Source organism: Lontra canadensis, unplaced genomic scaffold (genome assembly GCF_010015895.1).
Source record: "Lontra canadensis isolate GAN:19392208 unplaced genomic scaffold, GSC_riverotter_1.0 scaffold17, whole genome shotgun sequence".
NCBI lineage: Eukaryota > Metazoa > Chordata > Mammalia > Carnivora > Mustelidae > Lontra > Lontra canadensis.
In genome coordinates this window covers 2,169,076-2,185,983 of record NW_022631011.1, presented here as the reverse complement: position 1 = coordinate 2,185,983, position 16,908 = coordinate 2,169,076, and the positions used below count along the sequence as shown (strand labels likewise).

At 47.6% G+C, this 16,908-nt stretch overlaps 1 protein-coding gene across 2 annotated transcripts in view; it reads left to right on the top strand.

Moving 5' to 3' along the window:
- The window catches only part of SLC14A2 (solute carrier family 14 member 2), a 178,205-nt gene that overhangs the window by 112,786 nt on the left and 48,511 nt on the right, over nucleotides 1-16,908 (top strand). Inside the window, exons 1-2 of one of the 2 annotated variants that reach the window (XM_032859495.1) lie at nucleotides 11,628-11,672; nucleotides 12,275-12,459. In XM_032859495.1, coding sequence (XP_032715386.1) covers nucleotides 12,310-12,459 — 150 coding nt within the window. In that variant the 5' untranslated portion in view covers nucleotides 11,628-11,672; nucleotides 12,275-12,309. Of the gene's footprint in view, nucleotides 1-11,627; nucleotides 11,673-12,274; nucleotides 12,460-16,908 lie in introns of those variants that run through there. The other variant, XM_032859494.1, reaches the window with a different exon arrangement.

Here is a 16,908-nt window from a genome sequence, read left to right as displayed (position 1 = left end):
TTTCTAAGTATTTACATCAGCAAATCCACTCTCATTAAATTCCTGGTAGTTGGAGACTTTTAAGCTTATGAACAGCCCCAGAAAAACCGGGAGGGCGTAGGCAGGAAGTGACATTTGTTGACACCTACAACATGGGGTGGTGGGCTGCTCAGCCCTCTGCGTGTTGCCTTATGAGGTAGTAACCACCATCCTGCCTCCCAGACGAGAAGGATTCCGTGCCCCACGTGGTGCCATGGTAGGTGGTGGGGCTAGAATTTGGGTGGACTCCCCAGGCCGTGCTCTTTTGGTTCCACTCATTGTGACCATCCCAGTGGGGTTTGCTCATCTACACTCACCTTCCTTTCAGATGCTCTCGAGAAAACACATCTTCAGAGATCTTTTCCAGTGATGTCCAGACAGATTCCATCTCTGCAGAGTCTTGGCTGCTTAAATATAGCCAACTTATCTCTCCCATTACCTCAGCCAAGCGGCAGGGGTTCAGAGGACAAGCTTCTTGGCAAATGTCTTTGACCACTTGCAAAATGCCTACATTCTTTAACAGTCAACGGCTGCAACCCCAAGTGGCTTCTTCAGGGTTCTGAGGAAAGCTCATTTGGTAAATCTGGTTAGGCATGAAGGAGAAGAAAGGGTGAGATGAAGCTGGAATTAAGTCCCCATTTCCACGCCAGCCTCCCTCTGGTTCTCCTTCTTAAGGAGCTGTTCCAGGGGCTGGCTATCTCTGAGCCCAGATGACGCACCAGGAGCCACGCACAGGGCTGTGTGATGGATAGCCTCGCTTCCTCTTCTCCGGGAAGTCTGTTGCTCCATCCTTCCCAGGATTCATGCAAGGAGGGAGGAGGAGGGAGAGGCCTCGTCAGAGAGTCTGGCAGCTAGAAGGCTGTGGCCCCTTCAGAGCATGGACAAAAGGCTTAGGAGCTCCCATCTGTCTCCGCAGCCCCCCTCCTCTCCAGCTCCATCCCTTCTTGGCACATCCTTTCCAACCAGCATTTCAGCCCTCCTACTGTGCTGTGACTCTGCGTTTTCTCCCCTTTCCTCTCCTCTTTCCTCCTTATTCTCCCCCCTTCTCCGCCACTTGCCTTATGTCTACCTGTGGTTCCCTGTCCTCCACTTGTTCCTTTCTCCCAGTCCCAGCTTGTTCCTCTTCTCACTACCTCCACGGGATGTCCCCTTCCAGGCCAGGCGGGGCGCTCTCTATTCTGTCTTCTTTGATATGGCACAAACTCACTGTTTGATTACGGATGTTATTACTAGTGCCCTTCCTTCCTGCAGCCCCCAGGCCCCCCCCCCCCGAGTGTTCCCACTGGAGTTCACAGCAGGGCTGCATGACATGTCATAGCTAAAGTCTCCTAACCTTGAGTCGCCCCAGCATAGGTCCATGCTTCCATCCTCTTTGGGGCCATTCACAGCCATGACCCGTCTGTGTCTCCTCTTTATGGTCTTGTAGGAATTTATAAGGCAAACATGAGCTTTTGATTTAAGTATTTTCAACAATGGGATGAGCCTCCATTTCCACAAGTGCTCCGTTTTTATTTCAGAAATTGAGCAGCCGGTCCAAGCCAGCTTCCTCCGGAGCACGCTGTGGCTAGGACCCAGCGCGGGGTGCGTGAGAAGCAAGGATATAGCTTCAACAGGCCAAGGCACGTGCTGGAAAGGACGGGGGCGCTCGCACCTCCTTTCCTTTGGAGATAGAGAGCACAAAAGATATTTAAGTCGTAAATCTAGCTTTGGTTTCATTTTGGTTTTGCTGTTGCTAAATCTAATCGGGTTTCACTTGTTTACTGAACACTTTGACCATTGAACCAAAGTTCTAAAATGAATGGAGATGGTTCCCAGGCCCTCTCCCCGCACACTCCAGCTCCCTTCTCCAAAGTAGCTCTCCGTACCCAGAGCCCCCCACCACCAGCCCCCAGCCAGAGCACTAGCCCCCTAGACCCCCACACCAGAGGGTCTTGTTCAAATGCAGATTCCTCTTCTGAGAAAGGGGCCCAGAGCCTGCATTTGGAAATGCAGCTGGTCCTCAGCCCACAGGTACCTTGAGAAGCAAGGCAGTGAGAAGTGTGCTGCACAGACAGATCCCCAGAGGTCCGGGGCACTGCCTTTCAGTGCGGGCTGCCCCTCAGCATCACCTAGAGAGCTCCTCAGGCTTCCAGTGCCCAGGCCGCATCCCAGACCACGGAAGTCACACTCCCCGGAGGAGGAGCCCTAGCGAAGGACAGCCCTGCTCTGTCCGGGATGAGAATCTCTGCCCTCAGGGTTTAAAAGGAGGAGGGCTCACCTGAAGGGAAAGGGGGAGGTGCTCTGCGAACAGTAAGCGCCCCCTACTGGCCCAACTGTTTTTCCACCAAACCAGATCACAACAGCGACGCAGGTTCAGCACCTGCAGAAAAGAGGTCAGTTTTGAAGACTTTAGGTGACTGGGGGAAGCCCTGCCTCTAATGGCTCCCAAGCCCGTTACAGAACACTGAGACGCGCCATCCAAAGGATGGAGGATGGGGCCCCCCGAGGCTGCGCTGGGAGAACCCAGCCCTGGGGCCCCCCAGGCTCGTGCTTCCGACCTGAGATTTAGCACCATCCCGTGAACGGCACCCAACACCACCCCCAGCCCCTTCAGAACGCCTCCACTCCGTCTCCCAGAAGGCCTTCGATGTCACCTAACTCTGAGTTGTACCCGAAGTAGAGGCTCTGGGGACAGCGCCTGATGGGATCTATCCCAGTTTCCACACCCTCCCAGGGACAGCCCAGCCTCCCCGCTCTAATCGGTGTCAGTTCTAGAAAATAAACATCTGTGCTGGGAAAACATGATCAGGGTTTTGTTGAAAAGAAAGGAGTAGCTCTAGGGCCTAAAGGATGTAACAGACTAAGTCCTTAGAGAGGTCAAGTGCAGACGAACTGTGTCCCTGTCAAGCGGAAGACCCGGGCTGCATACGGCTCCGGGTTACAGCACGAAGTCCCAGCTTTAGGCCACTGTTCAGGTCCTGAAAGGAAGCATGTGTCTGTCCCATTAAAGCCAAACCCCAGAAACCTCAACGACATAAAGCCAAACCCCAGGGAGAATGGAGGACCCGCTGGCCCCCAGGGTTCCGCATGAGTGGAGAGAGCCCCTGGCCTGCAGCAAGGGAGTCAGTGATGCTGTTGTGGACAGAGGCCAGGCCTGAGCATTAGGAGGCCAGGTCAGTCCCAGCCACTGTGTCCACTCCCCATGTCACTCAGGGGATTGCCCTCCCTTCCCTGGGCCTGTGAAATGAGAAATGCACCCCTGCCTCTCTCCCCATCATGGATCACTCTGGGAAACAAATGCAGCTCTTGACTGGGGAGTACTTTGTAGAGTAAGGAACACCATATGCACGAAGGGTTAGAGCAGTGCCAAATCCACAGAATTCATTGTGTGTGCATGTGTATGAGTGTGTCTGTACACATACACGTGTGTGTGAGTACAAGCATGAGTGTGTGTAGTGTGTATGAGCATGTGTGTACACAAACACGTGTGTATGCGTGTGAGTATGAGCGTGTGTTAGTGTGTGTGCCTGTGTATGTGTGTGTACACATACACGTGTGTGTGAGTACGAGCATGAGTGTGTGTAGTGTGTATGTGCGTGTGTATAAGTGTATACGTGCATGCACATATCTGAGTGTGTGTACTTGTGTGGGAGTGCAAGTGTGTATGAGTTTGCATAGTGTCTGACGACTGCAGTGGGAAGTAGACCCAAGGACTGTCTGGGCCACAGGGAGGTCAGGGTGCCCAAGGGTCAGGAATGTGTTCCGCCAGCGACAGGGCTGGGGCGCGTGGGCAGGGTCAGGCCCTAATGGAGAATGACACACATGGAAACAGACGGAGCCTGAGACAGCCCTGGGCCCAGAGGGGGTCTCCTGCCCAGAGCAGGGGCACTTGTGACAGAGAAGCGGGGGAGTGGTTCCCGCACAGGTGGGGCCCTGTCACCCTAAGGCAGAGCTGTGGGAGAGCAAGAACACGGCTGCCTTCCCTTTTCCTCCAGGCAGCCCCAACCAGTGCTGAGGTGCCCTCAGATACTCTGGGGACACCCCCAAAGCAGTCACCTACAGAGTCAAAATGTCTTCCTAGAAATTTTTGCTTTATTCTATTTTATTTTTTTAAGATTTTATTCGTGTATTAAAGAGAGAGAGAGAGCACAAGCAGGTGGAGAGGTAAAAGGAGAGGGAGAAGCAGGCTCCCCGCTGAGCAGGGAGCCCAATGCGGGACTCAATCCCAGGACCCTGGGATCATGATTTGAGCCGAAGGCAGAGGCTTAAACAACTGAGCCACCCAGGCACCCCTGAAATTTTTGTTTTAAAAACAAAAATGTAGGGGTACCTGGCTGGGTAGCTCAGTTGGTTAAACATCTGACTCTTGGTTTTGGCTCAAGTCATGATCTCAGGGTCATGAGCTAGAGTCCCACATCCTGCTCCGCTCAGCTGGGAATCTGCTTGAGATTCTTTCTTCCACTCTCTCTGCCTCTCCCCCTCTGCTCCTCCTTCCACCCTCACATGTGCATGCGTGCTCTCTCTCTCTCTCAAATTAATTAATTAGTTAATTAATTAATTCTTAAAAATAAATAAAATTTTAAAACATAAACAAACACAAAAACATAAAAGCAGTAAGCACCCAGTTCCAGTAGCAAGCCACTAGACAGGAGACAAAGTATCTCAGAAGCTTTCTGAGCACTGGCATGACCAAGTCATGTTTTAAGGTAATTCATCCATCACCCCTGGCAAGGTGGAGGGGAACTGCGGAGCTGAAGTCAGGGAGGCCAGCTAGGAGCTGACCTGGGCAGGAAAGGGCCTGGCCCAGAGGGACAAAATAGACTCACGCAGATGAGGCCCTTGACGTGAAATTTGACGGCTCGGTGATTGCTGATTTGGGGATACGGTGAGGCAGGAGCTCACTCTATACCATGTCAAAGGGTCATCCCACTGAAAGAATGTCCACTGAGAAGAGCGTGGTGACCCCCTCCGAATGCCCTTCCAAACACAAGGATACCCAAGATCTAAGGAGGAGATCCAAGCAGGTCCCGCCTCCTCCCCCGACCCCACCCCAGGGGCTGGTCAGGTCCCTGGCTACAGGCACCAGCCCTGGCCTTTCAGAAGAACCCAGAGAGATAGAGCCCCCATGGCGATGACCACCAGCCTGTCTCCCTGACAGACTGCAGATGGCCTGGCGGACACTGTGCTGCCTCCCGACTCCCCTCCTGCCATCCTGACCTCTGGCCCTGTGAGTCAGGCTCCTCTCAGCCCACATCAGACTCGCTGGGCTGAGCTGCCAAGAAAAACTCTGAGCCCCCTAATAAGAAGCAGCTCTCAGCCAACCTCTTACACAAGGCAGCTCTGAGAAAGGCGCCTCTCACCTTAGCCCAGCTGGTGGCTGGTCCCTTCCCCTGTTCCCTGCCCTATCTGTCGAGGGACCAGGCCTCTCCTGGCCTCATCCCCTCTTGGGCCTCCCCGAGCTACGATCCTTGGATCCGTTCTGCCCCCATTCCAGCATCTACTTGGCCCCGAACAGCTGATTTTCCCCCTTTCAGCAGCTGTCCACTCGGCTCAGGGATCAGCAGACCCCTGGCCTGGGGACCCAGCCTGACTCAGCAAGGTCCTCGCGGAGTCATGACTCTGCCTCTGATCCTGCTGGAATCCACTAGCAAGTGGACCCACTGAGATCCACTAGCAAGATGGCAGAGAGTCTGGGGGCCTTGTTGGGTGAGCCAAACAGGGAAAACCAAGAGTTCTGCCCCAGAGGAAGGAAGATTAGGTCAAACTTTGAAGCATTCCTGTGTAGGACAGGGAGTAAAGATCTATCTCTGCAGATAAGAGGGACAGAATTAGAACCAGCACTGGGTAAACCTGCCAGGCACTGATGTCAGCTCCATAGATTGAAGGGTTTGTAGAACAGAGACATTCACAATGAGAGCAGCCTACCTCGTGGGGTTGTGGGACACCAGCCAACTGTCAGAAGCACTAAAAAGTGGATTCCTTCATTGTTGGGAGAGAGGCAGAGAATATCTTTTTTGGTCCTGAAGTTGTAGAAATATGTGGAAACAGTTTTCCATAATTATATCAATTGCAAAATCTCAAGCACAATTAAGTCAGCAAATGTTTCGGGAAAGCTGCTAATCACATTTTCTTCTGTAGAGATGGTGTGACCTCCATAAACTCAGCTGGATAGATGATGACATAAATGAGCCCATTCTAGATTCAGCCCTTGATGACACGTTCACTGGCATACTTACACCCAGTAGGCCACCGGGGGTGGGGGTAGGGGAGGAGCCTTGACTCTGCACTAATTCACACCAGCAACTCAAGAAACCCCTCCAGTCACAAGTCCCTGCTCTCCCTTGACACCAGGAATGTGCTAGAGGGGACAAAGCCCCTCCTCATTGAGCATGGGCATGCTCTGGCATTGCTACCACGGACAGATAGTCTTTTAGAGAAAAGAGCCAGGGCGAGCATTTCAAAGTTAGTACAATAGAATCAGAGCCATGGTTTCTAAATGTTAGGAATAAATAAATAAATAAATAAATAAACAAACAGATATTGGAAGAAGAATTGGGGTCCAAATATAGGGACTGAGAACCCTTCCCCGTTTGGCTTGGGACCTCCTATCCTCATCCTGCTGACACCCCTTCCTGTGTTCCAGTAGGCTCTAGAACTGGGGTTTCCCGGCACAAACCATGTGTGTGATTTCTTAGGCATCTTCTCAGTCTAGAGTGTTCTCCTTGCTCTGGCTTGCTTAGCCAAGTCCCGACGTGAATGCCTGGGCCCCAGTCCCTTTGCGCCTGAGAGAGGCGCTGTACTCCCACAGCGGGCCCCGCGTCCACTCTGCCGTGGCCTTCCCTCTGCGCTGAAAGTCCGTTCGCTTCCCTCTCCTGCCCTCCAACGCCCAGGCCCAAATGCAAGCGTGCTGTATGGCGGTTCCGACGCTTCTCGGGAGTCCAAGGGCGCACGGTAGGTACTCAACAAAGAGACGAAGGCGTTCGTGTCTGGGGCGCCCCCTGGTGGGAACACGCAAGACCTGGCTTTTTGGAGAGAGATGATGCTGATCCAACAGCCCTTTCCGTCCCTGTTTCTGAGGGAGAAGAGGAGGCGCGGGCCGCCAAGGAGAGCGTCCGCTCGCCAGGCAGAGAATTATGTGTTCTTGGAAGCTGGTTTAACGCACTGGCTCAGCGCTGAGCTGGGAATGGGCTCTGAGGCCTGCCGCCTGCAGACGGGACGTGGCTCAGGCAAGGATTCCACCGTCCAGTTTTAACAAGTGGCCAACGCCTTATGGAAACTTTTGAAAGGCGTTCTGTTTCAGGACAGCCAGCTTGTACTTCATCTGGCTGCTCAAGCCATCTTTCCTTCAACGTGGGAGCACAAGAAGAAAGGAAACTGGAAATCACGGAGCACCCACTACGTGCCAAAAACCAAGTCAGCAATTCCTCTGCCTTTAAAGTCCCACGTTGCCCTTTGAAGAGGGAGAAACAGAGGCCCACGGAGCCCCTGGCAGCAGAGAAAGAGCAAGGCTGGGCATCTCAGCTTCTGCAGCCTGTGCTCCTTCCAGACACGGCAACCTTCTCTTTACAAGGCCGTTCTTGCTGCACGTCGCAGTCCTACCCCAAAGCCAAAATTCCCCCAGTTGAACAGGATAAACATTCCCATGGCAGAGGAACGCTGTGTTCCCCAGAGGAGATGCAATCACGTTGTTCCTGCTGCGGCTATGTGTGCTTATGAAATAGAACTGGGCTGAAGGCCGGGACCCAGGCTCCAGGGCAGCCACCCCTCCCAGCTGCATCCCCCAGCCGTGCCCTACAAGGCAGTTGGAGGAACAGAAGGGTGGGGAGCCCAGGCTGAGGAGCCGGGTCTAACCTTGACTTTGCAGCAAGTTGCTGGTTTCCCTGGGTCTCTGCTCCCTGTTGCCATCGCAAGGTGATAAGCTTCCTTTAGAGGTAAATCCATGTGAGAAATAATCCTCGTTTTGCTTTCCTGGGTGTTAATTTCTCCATCTGGAAATGTAAATGTTGTGTACATACAGGAGAGACTCAGAGATAGAGAAGAAAGTACCTTTTTGGTGATATATCTAGAGAGTGTGTCCCTTGTACAATCATTCATTCTTTCCATAATCATTAAACACATATTGAGGGCTTATTATAATAGTGTCAGGTTCTCTGCTGGGCAATGCAAATACAGAAATCAACAAGATAAAGCCCCTGTTCTTAAAGGACTCATCATGTATAAACTCTGCATCAAAAGTGTGTGTGTGTGTGTGTGTGTGTGTGTGTGAAGTCTCATGTCTAGAAAATATATCCATTTCCAGCTCCTGTATACTTGAGTCCCATCACTAAAAATATTTCCTAACTATAAGATATACATTGTTCTCATATTTTAACATTTCTCAAATCAGTCTGCATCTGACCATTTTGACTGGCAGCACATTCTTCTTCATGCTACACCAGTGATCATCTTACACATGATAACCTCTTAGATTGAATGAAATACATTTGGGGGTGGGAGTTACTTTTCCACTGGACTTTTAAAGGTAATTCACGGCCCCTGAATTTAACACAAGGTCTTTCCAGAACATTCCGTTCATCCAGATGTATGGCGTCACGCAGATCATGTGTCCAGATATCTGATTGCCCCTCACTTTTCATCAGGATGGCTTGGAAACAATGAGCGAAACAAGAGAGCAGGATGCTGTATCACCTCTTGGCCACCAGAGGGAGATAGCCCATTGGTTCTCAGGCTTGCTGGTCTTCCCTCTCCTAAACCTTCCTAGCGTGCCCCCTCCAGGACAGTCTGAAACTCACTGAAACTTCACCTGTGAGGTCAAAAGACAGGAGGGATCCCTCTTCCAGAGCAATGGCAGTGAGAAAGAGGAGCTGGATCTGAATGATGTTTGCAAACTCACACTTAAAATCAGCTATGGTTTAAATGAGCAACTCCTGGGGATGAGGACGGGTGCTGGACATGGCAGAGTTCTGCCTCAAACATGCAGGACTGGTGGGTGGCCCCTTGCCCTTCTTAAACCATTCAAGACTCTTGAGACCCACAGTGATTCATAAAGTTCTGCAAGGAAGTTTTCCCACTCTAGCAATTACCTGTAGCCTTCTCTTCTTCCTTCCTCCTTTCCTTCCCTCACTTAACTACTTATTCATTGAACATCTGCTATGTGCCAGACCCTGTGTTAGGAGCTAGAGATACAGTAGTGAACTGAACCAAGAACTGTTCTCATGCATCTTAAGGTCTGGTGGGGATATAGGCAGTATAGAAATAAATCAATCATTGCACGGTGCAGAAAAAGAAAGAAAGAAAGAAAGAGAGAGAGAGAGAGAGAGAAAGAAAGAAAGAAAGAAAGAAAGAAAGAAAGAAAGAAAGAAAGAAAGAAGGAAAGGAAGAAAAAGAAAGAAGAAAGAAATGCTATCAGGAACCACACTGGGTACTTTGAGAGTGTGCAACAGGAGAATATGGTAGGGGACCAATCCAGGAAGGCCTCTCTGATGAATGGTAATGGAGACTATGCCTGAAGGAAGGCGGTCCCAGGCAAAGAGCAAGGGAGAGTCCTTCTGGGCAGGCGGACCAACGTTTGCAGAGGCCGTGAAGTAGAAAGTGCTCAACACCTAGGGACTGAAAGGAGGCAAGTGTGGAGCTCAGAGACAAGGATTAGGAGAGACCCAGGATGGGCTAAAGCATAACAGGAACACGGTGGTGCAGAGCCTTGTGTGCATGCTTAAGACCTATTTTTCCACTGGAAGCCATCAAAGGGACTGAAGGAGGAACAGATATGAGTGGCATGGAGTAATGATAGGACAACACTGATGGGCCTGGGGCATGGAGAAGAAATCTGAGAAGTAGGGTATCTAATTGGGAGTTATTGGAGCATCGGGAGGAGGTACTGGCTGGCAAATGGTGACAGTGGGCACCCAGGTGTATTTTAGAGGTAGAATTACTGGGGGAAGGAAGGAAGGAAGGGGTATTATAAGGAGTATCTTGGAATGGAGAGAGGACTTGTCCTGGGATGGGCACCTTTCCGGGAGGACAGTATCTGAGAAGGAAATATTAGGAGCTGTTTCATTGCATTAACTTTATGCTATTTCTGGAATATCCACACGCAAGTGTAAAGTAGACACTTAAATCTGTGAATCCAGTGCTCAAAACTGGGCTGGAAATACTCGATTTGGGAGTCATAGGTATACAGACGGAAGATAAAGCCATGGTGAGGGCTGACGTCAGCTGGGGAGGAGTATCAGTGAAGAGAAAATGGTCCAGAACAGAGCTCAGGAGAACACTCATCTTTACATGAGGAGTCAGCCAGGGATAGTGTGAAGGAGCAGCTAGAGAGGGGATCGATATGAATGCCAAAAAGTGGAGAATGTGTCAAGGAGGGACGGTCAGCTGTGTGGACGCCCTGAGCAGTCTCATGAGATGAGAACCAAAACCTGTCTTGGATTTGCCAACATGGAGGTCTTACTACAAGGGCAGCAGCAGCAGAAACCGGTCTGGGCTGGCCAGAGACAGGAAGGGAAGTGCCAAGAGTCCACCCACGTAAGCATAAAGCTAACGTGATGGCAGCCTACCCAGGGACACAGTTCTTCTGGGCCACTGTTCAGTGGCTTGATGAAAGCCTGGACCCATTGGAGGGCAGGGTTTAGCCCAGCCGGAATTTCACCGTGAGAGAAGCGTGAGAGAGGGAGTGGGGAAGGCAGAGCAAGGGTGTTGAGAGAAGAACAATGATGGGCTGTGAAGTCTAAGTTGGTTGAGGAGGCAAGGGAAGATATGGGGTGGGTGGAGCTGAGGGACTGGAGGTCTCTGGCAAGTGAAAGCACTGGGCCGGCACATTTGACCCGGTGAGCTGGAAGTCTAGAGAGAGAAGCAGACCTTTGAGACTTCATGGTTTGTGTGATGTCAAGTCCATGTGGTGACCATGGGAACCAGTGGCTGAAAAGAAGAGGTGGAGAAGGTCCCTGGAGATAAGGAAGACAAGGGTCTGCAAAGTCAGAGAAGGAAGTGATGAGTTGATGTCAGTGAGGTCAGTGTCAATGTCCAGACATTGATATTGCTGAAAATTATTGGAGTGGAGATGAAGATGACTCGTAGGAGCCCCTAAATTCTTCACTGAATGAGTAAATGACCAGGAAGTCAGAAACACAGCAGTGGGCAGTGAGGGAATAGTATTAGCCTCAAAGAAGAGGGCTTTCTGCACCAGCAAGGTCGGAGGGGTCTGGAAGAAACAGAAGAACAAGAATTCCTGTCATCGGGAGTAGGAAATAGCCCCAGGAAAGGGCACTCATGCAAGCCCAGGAAGGGGACTTCCTCCTCTTTGGAAGAGAAACCTGCAGTCCCTTAGCAGTGTCTGCAGAGGTAAGCGTGAGGAAGGCCGGCACCCCTGTTAGGGATCTGCAAACACTGTCCGAAGATATGCTGTCTTGCAACTCGGGGGAGCCCTCAGGGAACGCTAGGGAAAACTCTAGGTCATACTGAGAGGGAATCGTGCAGGTCCAAATCCACCTGTCAATGAAACGGTAAAGTAAATGAGGACATCCCTGAGCCGGAGGAGGCTGAAGAAGAGAACAGCTACGGTGGCCGAGTAGGAAGAAGTAAGCTCTACCAGGCGGCAGCCATAGTGAACCAGGAAACAGAACCGCGGGCAAAGGTTGCTCCACAAGCTGGTCATGGCCTGACCTCTGGTCCGGGTAGTGAAGGGAAAGGGAGCCCCCCCACAGAGGGACCTCCAGGCTGGCACCCACAGCTTCTAGTAGATCTTACCAGGGCTGCTGCCTTAGTACTGTTCCTGGGGAAGGACGAAGGGGAAGGTGCTGGAAAGGGCACTGAGGGCAGAGGGAAGAGGGGAGAGGACTGGAGGCAGCCCATAATCCATAATCAATTTAAGCTCCACAGCAAGTAAGAAAATGGGTTTCTCTTAGAGCCCCACTCTACTGGAAGACTCAGGTCCATGTGTGGCTATCAAACAGAAAGTGTGCTTACAATGGCTACAGTAAAACAGCACAATGGATAATATAAAAGGTAGAGAAAAAATGTCTCCATGACCAGAAGAAAAAGAGAGGCATCTGTTCCCACTTCGTGGTCAGGGAACATTTCATAGCAGAAAAGGACTGTCCTCTGCAGGTGGGAGAATGGGGGCATTTTGAAAGGTAGGACCGCCCTGGTGGAGGAATGGCCCTAGACCCCCCTGGCAACAGCGCTTGGTCCCATGCCTCCTGAGGACTCCATCCAGCCTCAGCCAAGTTCCTCTGGGCCCCATCCTGACTCACCCTTGTCCCCCTTTCCTCTTCAGTTGCAGGACCTCTGAGCAACCACCCCCTGAGGGAAATGTCTGATACTCACAGCAGACCTCTCCTGGCCGAGCCTCTTTCCAGCAGATGCAAACTCTATGAGTCAGAGTTTACCAACCCGAGCTGGCCCTCAAGCCCCCAGGATACACACCCGGCACTGCCCCTCCTGGAGATGCCCGAAGAGAAGGTGAGGAGTGTCCCTCCCAGCACGTCTCCCAGGTAGAGGGAGGAGGAGGAGGGCACACGTTGCATAATGGCACGGAAGGGCCACTGCCCGGCGATGTTCTGTCCCCAGTCAGCACAGGGTCACACCCCTGCTTGGCCCTATTTGGCCTATGATGGAAAATGGGGTTCTGTGTGCAACACGATTTTAAAGACAAGTAGGGAATGCACACACTCACACACCAGTCTTCCAGCCAGTCTCCCAGATCCTTCCCCTTAGACCTGCTCCCTTGACTTACCTTATCATCGGCTCCCAAAGGAAGGCCTGTGTCCAAAGGCAAATTTTAACGCTGCCTGAACCGATACAGTGGAGAGGGACCCAGGACCACTAAAGTTTTGTTTTTAATGAGATACAATCGATATACCGTAAAATTTAGCCCTTTAAAATATGCATTTCACTGGTTTTTAGCATAATTACAAAGTCCACTAACATCACCACCAGTGAATTCCAGAATATTTTCATCGCCTCGAAAAGAAACTCAAAACACTCATTAGCAATCACTCTGCATTCCCCTCCCCCACACCTGTCACCCTCCCATCTGCTTTCTGTCCCTGTGGAGTTGCCTCTTTGGTACATTTCATGTAAGTGGAATCATATAATATACGGGCTTTTGTGAAATGCTTCTGTCATTTAGTGTAATATTTTCAGGTGCATTCTTGTCGTGGCATGAATCGGTACATCATTACTTTTTATGGCCAAACCATATTTCATGGTGTGAGTATACCGTAGTTTATTTACCCATTCATCGGTTGATGGACATTTGGGTGTTTCCACTTTTTGCCTGTTACAAATAAACGCTACCATGAGCATTTGTGTAAAAGGTGTTGTGCAAATCCATATTTTTCTTTCCCTTGGGTATATATCCAGAAGTGGAATTCCTGGGTCATATGGTAACTCTACGATTAACATTTCCAGGCGCTGCCAGACTGTTTTCCAGAGTCGCTGCATCACTGTGGGTTCTCACCAGCAGTGTACACATCGTGTCCCTCCGCCTCCTTGTCAAAACTTGTTACTGTCCTTTTATTAATGGCCTGGGTGGATGTGAACTGACATCTCACTGTGATTTTGATTTATGTTTCCCTAATGTCAAAAGATGTTGAGCATCTTTTCATGTGCTTACTGGCCAGTTGTATATCTTATTAGGGAAAAAATGTCTTTTGAAGTCCTTTGCCCATTTTTTCAGTTGGGTCGTTTGTCTTTTTATTGTGGAGTTGTAACAGTTCTTTATATATTCTGGATATTAGGCCCTTGCCCATTATATGATTCACAAATAATTTCTCCCACTCTGTCTTTTCACAGTCTTGGTCGTGTCCTTAGAAGCACAAAGTTTGTGATTCTAAGTCTGATTTATCTATATTGACTTTGATTGCTTATGCATTTAGTGTCATATCTAAGAAACCGTTTTCTTATGCAAGTTCACAAAGATTTCATCCTATGTTCTTCTAACATTTTTATATTTTAATACTCACATGTAAGTCTTTCAGCCATTTTGAGTTAGTTTTTGAATATGGTGTCAAGTGAGGGTCTGACTTCAATCTTCTGCAAGTAGATATCCAGCTGCCCCAGTACCGTTTATTGAAAAGGCTATCTATTCTCCATTAAACTGTTTTGGCATTCCCATGACCATAGTGCATGAATTTATTTCTGATCTCTCAACTTTATTTAACTGATTTATGTGTCTGTCCTTATGCCAGCACCACACTATCTTGATTATCATAGCTTTGTAGTAAGTTTTGAAATCAAGACTGTGAGTCTTCCAAATTTTATTTTCCTTTTCAAGACTGCTTTATCTATTCTGAGACCCTTATATTTCTATATAATTTTAGGATCCAACTTTCCAATTCTGTAGGAAAAAGAAAGACAACTAGGATTTTGATAGGGTTGTATTAAATCTGTAGATCAACTTAAGGAGTACTGACATTTTTAACAAGTCTTCCAATCCATGGACATAGGATGTATTTCCATTTATTTAAGTCCTTAATTTCTTTTGATGTTTTGTAGTTTTTAGTATAAAAAACTTATACAAAATCTTTAGTTTAGTATACAAGGCCTTTTTTGTTAAATTTATTCCAAAATATTTTATTCTTTTTCATGCGATCATAGAATCATTTTCTTCATTATATTTTTGGATTGATTGTTCATTGCCTATGTATAAAAATAAAATTGATTTTTATATGTTGATCTTCTATCTAGCAAATTTGTCTGAACTTGTCTGTTAACTTTAATAGTCTTTTGGAATTTTTTTAAATAGATTTTTTAAGAAGATTCCCTAAAACAGAATGTGCCATCTACAAATGGAGATGGTTTAAATTCTTTCTCTCTAATAAGGGTCCCTTTGTTTGTTTTTTTCTTACCTAATTGCTCTGGCTAGAACTTGCAGTACAATGTTGAACAGAAGTGACTGAGAACCAACATGTTTCTCTCATTCCTGATCTTAAAGGGAAAGCATTCCATCTTTCACCATTACATATAAGCTATGGGTTTTTAGTAAATAGCCTTAATTAAGTTGAGGAATTTCCTTTCTATTCCTATTTGCTAAATGTTTTTATCCGGAAAGGTTGTTGAATTTTTCAAATGGTTTTTCTCTGTCTATTGAGATAATCATGTGGGTTTTTTCTTTCACTTCATTAATATTAATAATTATTGATTTTTATATGTTGAAACAGTCTTGAATTCTGAGAATAAGTCCCACTTGGCCATAATTATTTTTGTATACTACTGAATCTGTTTTGGTAGTATTTTGTCAAGGATTTTTGCATCTGTATTTACAAGGCAGATTGATCTGTAATTTTCTTTCTTGTGATGTCTTTGTCTGGCTTTGGTGTTAAGGTAATACTAGCCTCATAGAATGTGCTAGAAAGTATTGCCCTCTCTTCTAGTTTTTGAGATTTATTAATTCTTTAAGGATTTGGCAGAATGTACAAGTGAAGCCATCTGAACTTGGGTTTTTCTTTGTGGGAAGTGTTTTGCTTGTTGTTTTTGTTTTTGTTCTACTAATTTACTCATTTACTTTGTTGTAATTAAATTCAGATTTTCTGTTTCTTCTTGAGTCAGTTTGATAGCTTGTGCCTATCTACCTAGGAGTGTATCCAGTTCATCTAGGTTATCTGATTTGTTAGCATAAAATTATTCATTTCTCTAGAGTCCTTTTTCTGAAAACCCTTTTTATTTCTTGAGGATTGGTAGTAATGCCTCCTCTTTCATTTCTGATTCTGATAGTTTCAATCTTCTCTTTTTCCCTTGGTCAATATAGTAAAGGTTGGTCAATTCTGACCCTTGCAAAGAACGGTCTTTTAGTTTCATGGATTTTCTATAGTTTTTGTTTTCTATTTCATCTATTTTCATGATAGTGTTTATTTTTCCTTCCTTCTACTTGCTTTGGGTTTAGTTCACTGTTATTTTTCTAGTTTCTTAAAGGAAAAGGTTAGGTTGTCAATGCAGGATATTTCTTTTCTTCATATAGATCTTTACACCTACAATATCCCTCAAACACTGATTTAACTGCATCTCCTAAGTTTTGATTGTGTTTTTGTTTTCATTCATCTCAAAGTATTTTTCTAATTTCTCTTCTGATTTCCTCTTTGATCCATTCATTATTTAGGAGCACGTGGATTAATTGCCACATTATTTCCCAAATTTCCTTTTGCTTTTGATTTCTAAATTCACACCATCGTGATCAAAGAACATACTTTGGGGGCACCTGGCTAACTTAGTTGGTAGAGTGTGCAACTCTTGAACTTGGAGATGTGGGTTCAAGCCCCTTTTGTGTAGAGATTAATTAAAATCTTTAAAGAAGAGAGAGAACAGGGATGCCTGAGTGGCTCAGTTGGTTAACTGTCTGCCTGCATGACCCCAGAGTTGTGGGATGGATACCTGAGTCAGGCTCCCTGCTTAGCAGACAACCTGCTTCTCCCTCTGCTGCTCCCCCTGCTTACACCCTCTCTCTCTCTCTCTCACTCTCAAATAAATAAAATCTTTAAAAAGAGAGAGAGAGAGAACATCCTTTGTATGATTTCAATGCCTTTCAATTTGTTTATACTTTTTTTATTGTAAAAATGTTTTATTTATCTTATGGCCTGACATGTGGTCTGTACTGGCCCCATGTCCTCACACATGGCTGCTTTAAAATTATAACAGGTATTGGATTGGCTGCACCTGCATGTCTATCACAGACTTTTTTATTTTTAAATATAACTGGTTTTCTTTGCAATCCTATTTATTTTATTCATTTCCAAACATGATTCTGAAAACAAGTCCATGGTCTTGCCAAACTGACAGAAGGGATCCACAGTGCAAACCTTTACGAAACCCTGCAGTGAAGAATGTGTAGTCGTCCTGGAAGACTGGCCTGCGTGCGGCACACCCTGGGCAGCAGTAGAGAGTGGACAAGGGTCTTATGGTCATTTATCTTTA